At 42.7% G+C, this 14,092-nt stretch overlaps 1 protein-coding gene across 7 annotated transcripts in view; it reads left to right on the top strand.

Moving 5' to 3' along the window:
* The window catches only part of sipa1l1 (signal-induced proliferation-associated 1 like 1), a 125,316-nt gene extending 113,060 nt beyond the window's left edge, over window positions 1-12,256 (top strand). For all 7 annotated transcript variants that reach the window (XM_079525888.1, XM_079525887.1, XM_079525892.1 and 4 more), the window contains 6 exons: window positions 367-529; window positions 1,026-1,233; window positions 2,968-3,117; window positions 4,927-5,035; window positions 6,554-6,632; window positions 7,801-12,256. In XM_079525888.1, the coding sequence (XP_079382014.1) occupies window positions 367-529; window positions 1,026-1,233; window positions 2,968-3,117; window positions 4,927-5,035; window positions 6,554-6,632; window positions 7,801-7,944 (853 nt within the window). In that variant the 3' untranslated portion in view covers window positions 7,945-12,256. The remainder of the gene's footprint in view (window positions 1-366; window positions 530-1,025; window positions 1,234-2,967; window positions 3,118-4,926; window positions 5,036-6,553; window positions 6,633-7,800) is intronic.
* The last annotated feature ends 1,836 nt before the right edge of the window (window positions 12,257-14,092 follow it).

Genomic DNA, 14,092 nt, shown 5'->3' with positions numbered 1-14,092 from the left:
CACTGCCACCCCAGGTTGGCAGAGGAAGTGTAGCGCCCAGGATTACATTAGATAATTGACACTGGGTGAAATAAGTGGTTTGCAAAATCGTGGGGTAAAAATTTAACGAAAAAGAAAAGTTGGTGGTGAGGCAGGCTGCATCTATTACAGGGCTGCAGTTAGCTAACTACCGTGTGTGTGTGTGTGTGTGTGTGTGTGTGTGTGTGTGTGTGTGTGTGTGTGTGTGTGTGTGTGTGTGTGTGTGTGTGTGTGTGTGTGTGTGTGTGTGTGTGTGTGTGTGTGTGTGTGTGTGTGTGTGTGTGTGTGTGTGTGTGTGTGTGTGTGTGTGTGTGTGCGTCTGCGTGTGCACGTGCGTGCGTTCGTTAGGAAGTCTCCAGGAGAAGGTGGAGGCGATGGGGTTCCAACCCCGGCACCCAGGCCCACTTTGAGGGACATGCACTCCCCTCAACCCCACGCCAAGTCCACAATGGAGGAAGACATCAAAAGACATTCAGACAGTCCACCGCCTCCACGCAACCACAAAGACAAGGTACTACCGCTTTGTTTTCCAATAAGAATACCCAATTCCAACAAAGGTTGAATAAATAGCAACACATTTGTATTGAGGTTACATCACTGTATTTTGCAGTTTTCTGCAGTATTGCATTGCAGTTTTTTGTTTTTATGAAATGTGCTGATGCTGACCTAAGCGTATAAATTGATAGATTCAGGTGGTGTAGGTCTGTTTATGATACAATTATAATTTAAAACGGATCTTATTGATGATCTGAGAATTAACTTGTTTAGTAAGCCGATCTACAAGCTCACAAAGAGTCATACCGTTATGTGTTGTGAGCTTATATATCGTCTATTTTTGCACGTCACTGTTGTATAATCAAGTAAAGTACGTAGACCATTTCTAAAATTGGCATATTGCCTTAAACAAGGTATAAAAGACAGTATTGTGAACATAATTGCCCCCTCCCCGCTCTTCTCCATTCCTTATATTATTTGTTCTCCTCTCATTCCCTCCCCGATCCTTCCAGTCTTCTCCGTCCCCCAGCTGTCGGCGTTCCCTCCACCGCACGCTGTCCGACGAGAGCATCTACCGCGGCCAGCGGCTGCCCAACCTCAGCGACTCTGTGGGCGACCCCGGCGACGTGCTGTTCAGCTGCTCCACGGTGCCGCGCTCGCCCACCACTCGCAGTGTGCCCCTCCGAAGGCCCTCCTACAAGCTGGGAGTCAAGCTGCACGGTGCGATGGGGGGAGGGGAAGTGGTCGTGGAGTTATTGTAGAGGTTGATTCCAGGTGCCTCAATTCACTTTCTGCTGCGGTCTGTTTGAAATGTAACTAGAAACAGTGAGTGATTTCACTGATGATAGAGCGCCCGAGTTCCATTATGTCTGCGGCCGTGGCCGAGTCGCTACAGAGGCCGTCTGGGAATCGGAAGGTCACTGTTTCGTCCCCAATTTCACCTAGTCTATGTGTCGCAGAGTCCCCGAGCAAGACACTTAACCCGTAATTGCTCCCCGGGTGCCATATTAAAGGCAGCCACCGCTCTTAAAATCCCAACTCAGTGGCCTCGTGCTTAGACTGTCCGCCGTGAGACTCGGAGGTCAGGGTGCAATCCCAGTGCTGCCTCGTCATACCAAAGACTATACAAATGGCACCCAATGCCTCCCTGCAGGGCACTTACTGTACTGTAGGATCAAGGGTTAAGGATTGGGGGTAAGTCCCTGTGACATAGCGTCATGTCCAGGGGATGTACTTGTACAATTAAGCCGCTACAGAAACAGGAGATGGGGTAGAACATTGTTAGAATTGAGAAAGATGCTTGGCTTTGTGTAATGGATTGAATTGAGTGGGCTTAGTGTGACGTGAGCTGTGGGGAGGATGCTAGCGTGGGATGCATCCGATGATTTGCTATGGATTGGGGTAACAAGGGTGTTTCATTGGCCTCTTTATGACTACCAGCCAGAGATATGGCTGGTTGCTGTATCTCTGCTGCCACCTCTTGGTTGTAATTATGGTAGGTAAAATGGGAAATAACTGGTGGTTTGAGTGCAGAAGTAGTATGAGACACTCTCATGTGGGTGGTTATGAGCTACAGTAGAACAGTGGGGACGATTATGTTCATTATTATGATTCTTTTTTTGAACGCATTTCACAATAGGATGTCACAGCCAGGTACTATGGCTATCTGGGGTCCTTGGTATGGAACAGTCCCTGAGCTAGGAACAACTATTCAAGGATATCTGCATTGGATATGGAAACCTTGTATGTCCACAACTATTATTTTTCAGGAAATGGATAAAATAACCTGTGTTCTGATGGATGTTATTATCTAGTCATGAGCTCTAGTTAATAGTTTTCATTGGTAAAATATTTATAAAACCCATAGACACGCTTAACCACTTAAGCTTTCAAAATGTTTGTAAAAATATCAATGCGATGTGTTCGTGTGAGCTTGTAGACGAATTGTATTTATTTATTTTATTGGCTAGCACACTTGTTGAGAAGTAGGCAGTAGTAATTTACGGGGGAAAGAAAAACATGAGTACAAAGTTGAAATATGGAGACACAAGGTTTCTGCCCTACAACATGTAGCCTATAACAGGTTTCTGCCCTACAACATGTAGCCTATAACAGGTTTCTGCCCTACAACATGTAGCCTATAACAGGTTTCTGCCCTACAACATGTAGCCTATAACAGGTTTCTGCCCTACAACATGTAGCCTATAACAGGTTTCTGCCCTACAACATGTAGCCTATAACAGGTTTCTGCCCTACAACATGTAGCCTATAACAGGTTTCTGCCCTACAACATGTAGCCTATAACAGGTTTCTGCCCTACAACATGTAGCCTATAACAGGTTTCTGCCCTACAACATGTAGCCTATAACATTATTCTTTCACTTTTCATGACTTGACTGGGTCTGGTTAGTTATTTCAGGAAGGTGTGAAGTGAACCTCTCCCTCTGTGTCTAGGTGACCTCTCTGCATCAGACACCTCGTTGTTTGACCTGGTGGATCGCCAACGTGGTCCCCTCCCCCAGGACCTGATGCCCCTCCCACCATCAGAAAGAGAAAGCCCCCTGGACTGGACACACCTGGTCGATGTGGCCAACACCTTTGAGAGTGAGACAGGCACATGCATACACAGGACACACACACACACACACACTAGGGCATTCACTAAAAAAATCGATTTATCGATTTATCGATTTCATTAACACAAATCGATTCAGATTAGGAGAAGTCGAAAGTTGAAAAAAAAAAAAAAAAAGTTTTCCCCATATCATATTTGTTGCTCTATGTGTGCGTGTGTACAGAATTCAAACTGTAGCATTGATTCTTGTCACGGACAGAAGTCATTATTCCCCTTTGCATATATGCACCGGAGCGCACTCGCCTATTAGTTTGCATTGCATTCAGAACGCGCCCTTAATTAAAAACCAACTGCAGCTGTGTATGTGGCTCTCAGCGCGCGGTGTCCCACTATTGACTGGCTGAATTTGAAGTTTGAACTGCGCTGTGTCAGAGAAGTAACAGATAGAAGCGCGGAAACTTTATCCCCAAACGATATCCCCCTCACCTCCGTCCTGGAAATAAAACGTCTGGCTTTCCGAGGCTACATCCGTGCTGACGCAATGACTGTCCTGTTTCTGGTTTAGTTTTACGCGCGGGGCACATCATATGAACCTCTCCGTCCGTCTCCGGTCAGTGCGGGGTGTTGTTTATTTGCATGGCTCAGAAAATAAGTAACAAACTAACATGATAACGTTATCGAGTTGGAGGAGGAGGAGGAGAAGGTTCACGTGGAAGGTAATGCAGATTGTATTCTGATGATGTGCCAAACTGCTGCTGGCTGCTGTGATGATAATATATAGACCTATGTCTTCTATATTGTGTTCTGAAGGTCGGGCTGACTGCCACTAGTGTTAATTAATGTTATATTTTGTATTGTGTTCTCGGGCCGCTGTGCTGCGTGCTGCTGCTGCGCTGTGTGCCAATGATGCCCCCTCTCCTGTTGTGTTCTCTTTTCTGGTCTGTGTACCAGTGTGCGACGCACACACTGTTTAGTATTTACTATTATAGTTTTATGTTTTGATAATCAGCGCTTTGCCATATATAGATGATACATACACTGTGCCATATTGGAGAGGCCACTGTGTGTGTGCGCAGTGCTTTGTTTGACATGCTCCGTATTTGAGCGCGCGCACCTCCACCCGCCCCTGTTAACAACAACCCCCCCCCGTCATACAAAACGATAAATCGACTCAACTTCGACTTTACTATCTGAAAGGGCGATTTGGAAAAATCTCAAGTCGTTAATGCCCTAACACACACACACACACACACACACACAAATGCGATATACACACCAAATAGCCAATAGCGAAAATAGCAATCTACAAGCTTTCAACTCATCTCATTGTTATCTTTATGTTATGTTATTATCCTCAAGTCATATTGTTCATTAACATATTGGAGAATCAGACATTGTCCAGCTCAACTCATACTGTATGTTATGTTGGAACACAATGTTATTACATTGTATTCCATTTTTGAGATATTATGGCGAGCAGATAAACAACAGTACCCAAAATGTGCTTAATGAATTATCCCACCTGTATTATCACCTTTGAGGGTTTTTTTTTGTGTTTTTATTCATCTTGGTCCTTTTTACATCTCTTTCCAACAATTCCGTGAAAGAAGCACACAGAACAGACATTGCGGACCCCCTTGAAAACGAGATGGTTCATCTCAAGGGATTGTTCCTAATAAAGAAATTTCAGACATTTCAGACATACAGTATTTGAGCTCTGAGCACAAGCTCCCAGTGCGTTGTTGTTGTCGTGACATACAGTATATCAGGCTTAACGCAGGTGATTAGCTCTGTATGTTTTCTCACCTTTGACCTTTGGCCCTCGCCTCTGTGTCCAGCCCAGAGGAGCTTTGTGTTTGACCCTAACCAGCGAGGCAGCGGAGCATCCAGCCCCCAGCAGCCTCACATGGATCTGCCGTCTGTGGCCTTGTCCAGACCCTCATCCAGGTAACGCACGCACGCGCACACGTACGTGCACACACACTCAATATCACAGTAATATCACAGAGGGAACTGTTAATGTAAACACTGCGATAATAATAATATAGCGAGAGGCCAAATAACAATTTGTCATGAAAGATGTTTGCTTGCTTGAAGGCTATAATTCTTTTGCTTGGCAGCAAGTTACACTTTTAATGAAACACTCGCAAGGTGGGTTTTTACCAGCTTGTAAAACACAGTTGGATCCTTACATTGACTCATCAGGTTGTTGGGAGGCAACTTTGAGAGCATGTGAATATGCAGACTCATGGGGAATGTACATAAAATCACCTAAATATGGCTGACATACTGAGGCCAATATAACTTTACGCCAACCATGCATCATGTCACCCGGGCCTCGGTCATTCATTCTTATGTGTTTTATTCCTGCTTCTGGTCAGAATGAATTAAATACATGCATTTCCTTTTGAGAAATGTAGACTGTCTGATATTCAGCAATTTAATTGAAATGTATGTTAACCAACCACATTACCAGGATTACACAGGACTCTTGTGTCCCTATTTTAGGCAAATGTTCATCTTTTTTTAATGTATTTATCATATTGGCCTGAATATAAGACTACATTTTTTTCCAATGGGAATGTCCTTTTAAAAAAAAACGAGGTTGTGTTATGATCAGGGACTAGACTATTTGACATTCAATGTTATTTTTCCACAATTGAGTCTTGAATATTGGGGGTCGTCTTATAATCAGAGTCGTCTTATATTCGGGACAATTGGGGTATATGCCTTGTGAACTGGTAGATCAGCTGTTTCCACTATGTCATACGATGAATAATATATAGTAAAGTTTTTTTAAACTAATGAGTTAAGACTAACTCTAAGGCTAAACTTCTATTTGTACACTCTTAAGAGTTACAGACTTGTAAGGGGCCGTTTGGTTCTCCAACTATCAATCACTTTGCTGGGGACCTCCTACAACCACCTCTTGGACCCCAATGTTGAATCACTGGTTTAGACCTTTTCATTCAGCATAGAATAAAATGTGCATCCATAGTAAGCATTAAAGTATGAGGTATAAAGTACAGCAGCCTTGTGTTCCTAAAACAGAAAGATTTGGTATTGGGTAAGACTGACATTATGTATCTTTCGGGACCTTTGACTGCTTTGTCTCAACCATTACTCTATGGCTCTGGTCTCAGCCACCGCGGTAGATATTTTGACATTCCGTTTTTTTTTTTTATGTTGCCAGTACTGTGGCAGCCATAAACTACACGGGTTCATCCCGATGTTCTGGGCATCTTTGTAATGTTAGTGTTAGTAAAAAGCAGGTAAAAGAGTAACGTTTGAGGCAGACTAAAATCAGTCCCTTTTCCATTCACTGTAGTAGAGGGAGGTGCGGGGAAACCGCAAATATGTCGTCTCCGCCTACAGGAAATACGTTGCCTGTGACCATGAGACCCGTTTCTGAATCGGTCTATAGTGGATTTTGGTCAGGTCAATGGTCTTTGTTTGTTTTTACAGTGAGGGTCACATAGGCCTGGAGAGGAAGGTCACTAAACTGGAAGCTATGGTCAAGATGCTGCAGGACGACTTGAAGAAGGTGGGAGACAACAGAGATACATACATACATACATACATACATACAGTGCATCCGGAAAGTATTCACACTCCTTCACTTTTACCACATTTTGTTTTGTTACAGCCTCATTTCAAAATGGATTAAATTCGTTTTTTTCCTCATCAATACACACAATACCCCATAATGATGAAGTGAAAAAAGTGGAAAAGAAACTGGAAAAACACTCTTGACTTAGTACTAAGTTGAGGCACATTTGGCAGCAATTACAGCCTTAAGCCTTTTTGAGAATGATGCTACAAGCTTGGCACACTTTGGGGCATTTTCCCCCTTCTTCTCTGAAGATCCTCTCAAGCTCTGTACTGTCAGGTTAGACGGGGAGTGTCGCTGCACAGCTATTTTCAGGTCCTTCCAGAGATGCTCAATGGGGTTTAAGTCTGGGCTCTGGCTGGGCCACTCAAGGACTTTCACAGAGTGGCCCAGCCAGAGCCCAGACTTAAACCCCATTGAGGGAAAACCTTTTTCACTTCATCATTATGGGGTGTTGTGTGTAGATTGATGAGGAAAAAAACGATTTAATCCCTTTTGAAATGAGGCTGTAACAAAACAAAATGTGGTAAAAGTGAAGGAGTGTGAATACTTTCCGGATGCACTGTACATACATACATACATACATACATACATACAGCAATGCCTAGAAAATCTGCATGGAAACATTCTCCTGTGATATAAGCAACTTTCCACCACACACCTCCTCTCCTCTGTTGGTGGACGACTTTCCACATTCTCCTTTCCATTTTAGGAGGGTATACATATATATGTGTGTGTGTGTGTATAAATAAAGCGGTTATTTGCATACAGTGGCTAAGTATGCTGAGGAACAGGGGATGTTGATTGCTGTAGGCGGTAAACCGCGGCCCAAATTGTTTTGCGTTTTCCACAAGTCAGCAGTTTGCAACACTGTCGCCACCAGCACTTCAGTTCCGCTCCGGCGCCCATTGTTGTTAGCTGCTGACTCAGGCTCACTGCTGTAAATAACAGTAACTGTTGTTTTGCCTCCGCCGTCACCTGGGAGGATGGCACCACTGTTAGAGCCCCATTCATATTTTGAATTAACACTGGGGGATTTGACCGTGTACCAAATACACCTGCATTTCTGAACCTCCATTCCGATGCTATGCTGTGTCCACAGGAGCGTGAGGAGAAGACACGTCTTCATTCCCAGATCAAAAGACTGTGGGAGGACAACCAGCGACTCTCGGAGGAGTCCCAAGTCTCTGCTGCCAAACTCAAGAAGTTCACCGAGTGGGTCTTCAACACCATCGACATGTCATGAACTGACACATGCACACAGACATACACAAATGTGCACACCTGAACGCACACATTGTTACACAGAGACACACATGCACGTTATGGGGAGGTACAGAAGATTGCTGTAAAGCAGGGATTTGTCTCTGCCAGCTTGGACAGAACAGCTCAAATCTCCTAATGGTTGTTGTCGTTGCCAAACCTCTGCAATCATTATTCCTTTCTAAACCCCGGCTCCCTCTATCCCACTATTCCCCAGTGAGGCTACTCAGGATGACACTGAATTAATGGACTTTGCTTATCAGATAATGAAGGACTGACCTCCTCTGTCCTGCCGGTGCAAAATAATATTAACAAATTGAACTCTTCCTCCCCTTCCTGGGCCAAAACACAATTGCTAAATTGCTAACAAATGGATTATATTTTGTCTCTAAATCTCTCACTTTCTCTCTCTCTGTATCTCTCTCGTTCCTTTTGACTTTGCTGTCTATGACTTGGTGCAATTACATAAATCACCCTCTCCAACCTGTTTTAGGGCAACTCAGATGTATTTTTGTCTCCAGCTTGCCTCTCCACAGTTGATTGTGGATCTTTGAGTCCAGTGGGCCACAGCACAAGTTGACATTTGAGTGCTTTTAGAAGAGCAGGTCATAGAGCACCACATAGATGGACTTCTTCTGCCAGCCTGGAGGCTATAGATGTTTGCACATTTAATAACACACACGCACGAACACATCCACTTCCTGAAAAAGTGGAGTGAAGACGCCTTCCTGTACTTTGCTGTGCAGGGGTCCATATTTAACGTATGTACATACCACCCACTGACACCTACAGAGGCCAATGGAAATGCCTCAGCCACTCTCTGACACATGTGGAGGCCAGTGGAAATCCATCTGCACACAAGAGAGATGGGTTTTGTACAGTGCTCGTTTATCGTCACTCTCTCTCCCCCACATGACCCAGATTTAGATTCAGTCACTTTCTAACTTCTGACTTCAGTAAAAGAAAACACCAGTGGCACAGAGGACCATTCCCTATTGGTAGTATTATTAAAAGAAGAAAAGCCATTGTCAGCAGAGGCACAGAAAAAAAAGAAATGATAAAACTGAAATACAGAGTGCTTTGTTCAACTGTACTACGCATCTTTATGAAGCAATAGTGAGAAGCAAGGTTTCCTTTCTACAAAAGGAGGTGGGCTCTGTGGTTTGGCATGGCACAGACTGTCTTTATGGCATTGCTCTGAACTTGCCCGTCCTCCAGCCATATGGCAGGACAACCAGCCCTCTCCTCCGAAGGCGGAGCACCTCTGCACCCTCCAAGCGAGAAAGCGGAACGGAGCTGGGGAGGTCTCTCCTCTGCCACCTCAAGGAATGACCATAGCCAACTGAAAACAAGTTACACGGAGACATCTTTGGGGAGGGGGGCTTTCATTTTATTTATTTCCTTGTATTATAATTCTAGTAAATAAGTTGTTCTTTTCGTACAACTGACATCAGTGTTTAGTTGATCTAGGAAGGGTCACTTGCTATATTATTTAAATGGCTGTGTTCCTCCATTATGGCTAAAGCCTGATTAATATGGTTTTTAATGCTGTACTATCTTGTGTTTTTCGTGGTGCCAGAGCCTGCTGTCGTGTTGCTTCCAGTGCCCTCTAGTGATGACAAGTGGAAAATGTCATGCTTCTTATGGAAAAAAAAAAGATTTGTGCAGCCATGTTCTTATGTCCCAAAGCTTCTGTAACATTCAGTCAGAAACTGAACAGAGGCTTAGAATAAGCAAAGTGGACTCAAGGACATGATGAGTTGTTTTGTGAGTGAGCTGTAGACTAGCATTTTGGATGGTTAAGGGAGCAGACCACAGCTTGTGTGAACTATACTCAAATACTCTGTGTTAATTCAATTAACACTAATTATATTACTGTGTCCACAGTAGGCTTTGCCACAATATTGCAGTCAGGTTTATTTTGTCCTTTTCCCCCACCTGATATGAAGTGTCTCGATTTTTTATAATTTAGTATTTTTTTGTTTTCTTTTAAGTAATGTGCTCTGATATTTATTTTTTTCTAAATGACAAAACCGATGGCGAAGGATGGTGAGATGGCCAGTGTTTATACATGTGCGCAAATGTGCATCAGTCTATCCCTCTGTGCCTATACACTCTGTGAGGGTCACTCACATGGGAAAGGAAGAGTGTGTGTGTGTGTGTGTGTGTGTGTGTGTGTGTGTGTGTGTGTGTGTGTGTGTGTGTGTGTGTGTGTGTGTGTGTGTGTGTGTGTGTGTGTGTGTGTGTGTGTGTGTGTGTGTGTGTGTGTGTGTGTGCGCGCGCACTTACAGCTATGTGGACTTGGAAGGTTTAGATCCCTAACCACACTTAAACTTTGTTTAAATCAGAATATATTTAAATGTTTCCCAAGTTCAAGTTGTTCATAGCCATAGCTATTACTGTGTTAGTAGGTTTGGGGTCAGTCGGTTCACTCTCAGTTTATTCAGTTAGATTCTAAAGATTGTACATAATAAAGTCCCTTTTTAGTTTTGGTGGAAAAAAGATTTCTGCAGTGAATAAATGTCTAGAAAAACAACCCCCCCCCCCCCCCCCCCCCAAGCCTGCAGCCTATAGCACAATCACAATGTCAGGGACAGTTATGACACTTGTCAGAATGTAGAAAACACAAATCAAACAACATTTGTAATAAAAGAGAGATATAATAATGTTTACTATAGCAGACCTTTCCATTCCGTTGGAGTGGGTGTGAAAGGCGTGGGTTCTGTTCTAAGAATCTTATCTGATCTATAACTTGTAAAGGAATATAGTCGGCAGGAAGCCCTGTCTGTCTCCATGGTTGGTAACTAGTATACATATCTATGGACAGTCGGTAGTGAATGTCTTGGCTCAGTGAGGTCTTTCTTTGCTACTGCCAGTGTTTAATGGTGGTTCGACCAATTTTTGATACAAAATCCATATTTTCCTTATTGTACAATCAGCAACTCTCAATAGCTCACTGTCCCAAGCCTTACCTCCTTGGTCTATACATCTTATGCTATACACACTGCTTTCCAGTTTGAGGCGTCATAGGATTTGGTGACTGACAACCTGTCTAAAATATAAACGAGATGAAAGAAGATTAAGATGAATATTTTACAGTAAATGGAAAGTGCTTTTCATATCTAAAAATATAGCCAAATATAAGAAACTGTACTTTCTAATAGGGCTGGGTGATATGGATCAAATATGGTGATGTGGATTAGGAATATGATATATGATCAAAATATTTTTGGCCAAATACCTCAATGTCGATATTGTAATGATCATATAGTATCGTAACGATAGTATACATTTTCTAATTTTTCAAAACATTTCAAAAATTGCGAAAACAGCTGAGGCGACTATTTTTGCCAATTGTGTAAAATTAGGCTGTACTATAATTGCCCAGCCCTACTTCTACACTGTCGTGTAGATGGTTTCATCCATGTGTCCGACTCCCAGGCCAATAACTCTGCTGTTGATTGTTGGGTCATGTTGCAATACAAACTATCATTTGTTTTAACCACTTAAACCCCATGTTTCATTGATCTATACTTGGTCCCCTCCTTTTTTCCATCTACACCAAATCTTTTCACCGAATGCAGAATAGGGATGCTTGGGTTTAAGTGGCTAATTTCGTCCTATTTGCGTATGTGTTTATTTTCTACTTTTGAGAAGGATGGATTTAGGGAATAATGTGAGTGGAATGTGAAAATCCAGATGTTAAATTATGTTTTTTGTCCCCAGTAACGTTTCTATTTTAAATAACCTTTGCACACTGTTTTTGTACAAAGTGACTGCATCGATGGGTTTATGACGAAGTGTTAATTTGTAAATGTTGTCCAAATTTACCTATGTTGTCGTTTTTTCCCAATATTTTCATTTGTTTTGTTTTAATGAAGGAGATGATCATATCCAGTCCTTTAAAGAAAAATAAATACAAGCCTCTTTCTATGGAGTCACTAGTACTACTCCTGTTCAGAGCAGACCTTAAATCAGATTATTATATTCACTTTCTGTCAACCAGTCTTGTTAGGTCAGTGACTGTGTGAAAGCGCCAAGCAGATGCTCTTGATTCACAGCTTCTCCCACATTGCCTTGATCCAGTTCAGTAATGTCCACCATCTCTTGAATAATTATTATTATCCTTGGAAGAACAAGTCTGCTCTGACTGGTGATATACAAACATTGGAGATATCACAAGGAGTTCAATAACAACTGTTTACATCCCGTGTTCATTTACTTTGTAAAGTGTAAAGGTATGAAAAAGTTATTTGCAGTGAACACGGTATTACAAAGTTTAAGAAATAAATAAATGCTGTACTGATTTCAAGGTTCAAGATTTCTTTATTATCTCATGTACAGGTATACTTAAAAAGTATGTGTTCTGGTTTCCTCAGGCATTGTAGCAGAAATAATAGGAATAGCATCAGTATCAAGAAATGAATTGCTGTGTCCAATAGTTTCTTACTCGTTGGTGTGATTTCTGGTGTTTGTAAAGCTTTCCCCTGGTCTGTTCATTTACAAGCCTAATTGTCCGGTTAGTAGCTATTGACACTGTTGTGTTCTTTCAATGGGAAGGGAAAGGAGAGATTTTCCCGGGGGCCGGCATTTCTTTACGTCTGTGCCTATGGTCTGTCCATGCAAGCATGGCACACTGGCACTAGCTGGCACGTGGCACACTGACTGCATACACTTATATCACAATATATTTCTCTGTCTGTCACCCACTCTGATCTTTCTCTCACACACACCTAAAACCAGTTCATTTTCATCAGGGGGAAGTGGCTTTTAGTCTGCTCACGCCAGCCAGCTATAATTGCACCTTGCAGTGAGTAATTGGAGAGAGAGGAAAGGACAGCACTGGGATTTGGACTGCGACTGCCGCGGGCTCCCAATGTTCTATCAGACCTGTGATTCACCTGATAACCCCACACACACACACACATACACACACACACACACACACACACACACACACACACACACACACACACACACACACACACACACACACACCAGCAGCACTGTGTTCCATTTCCTTCAGCAGTGGTGGGCTACCACATACACATACAGTATAGAAGTAAAGTAACATTACTTGGATCATTAACATTATTTCCACACCTGGTCAATCGTATACCAATGTGGACATTGAAGACATTACTCTTCCTTAAGGTGCATCCAATTGAGAACAGGTTGTTTAGCACCAAATAGCAAGTACTATAATTGGAACAGATGTAGAACCTGAGTCCTTAGTCAGGTGAAGAATCCACTTTAATAATAGCAGTTTATTAGTACATTTCTAAGTAAAGAGCCCCCTGGGATCTATACTTTCAATGTGATTTCTGGAACCAGCTAGACTGTGACAATAAGCCAAAATAATGCACTCATGTAAGTCTGTAAGCCTCAAGTAAGCAAATTGGACATTGAAACAAAGCAGTAAGTGGAATTTGTATGAATTAAATAATCTATATCTATATTTAGATAAAAAAGCATGAAACAACTACGTAGGAGGATAAAAGATAATGAAATTGCCTTTGTTGGCACAACCTAATTAACATTCAGCTTTATTTTGGAAGGACGTTTCCTAGTGATCTAGTAAATAACTAAGTCTGGACTCGCGTAGGACACTATCTTTTCTTTATATTTGTGTCTGTCTGTGACCAGCAGTAATGGCCGGATTGCCGTTAAATTTGATGAGCACATTTTGTGCTCCAAGGAGGAAGAAACCTATTGATTTTGGTGACCTTCTGACCTTTCCTCTAGTGCCACCACCAGGCCAAGCCTTCAAATGAGCAAAGTGGGGAGGTCTAGTCTAGAGCACTCTTGATAAGATCGGCAATTTCTGCTGAAGACATTTGATGTAGAGGGAAAGTAGAGACCCCTGAGGGACCTTGGTCAATGAAGTACAGTATAGGATATAAGTGGTCATGGTGCTGTGACTGGTCACTAGTGGAAAAATAAGCATCCTCTCACTTCTGAAGCAAAGAAGAGATTAGCCACATGCTACAGGGGTCGGAGATAGAGTGGCCGTCTGGTAGCCGGGAAGGTTCCTCCTGGCTGCGTGGCGAAGACACTAAACCCCTAACTGCTCCCACTGAGCAGGGTGCACCGTGCTGAAGACACTAAACCCCTAACTGCTCCCACTGAGC

This window comes from Electrona antarctica (genome assembly GCF_951216825.1).
Source record: "Electrona antarctica genome assembly, chromosome: 17".
NCBI classification, from domain to species: Eukaryota; Metazoa; Chordata; class Actinopteri; order Myctophiformes; family Myctophidae; genus Electrona; species Electrona antarctica.
This window is presented reverse-complemented; position numbering and strand designations above follow the sequence as displayed.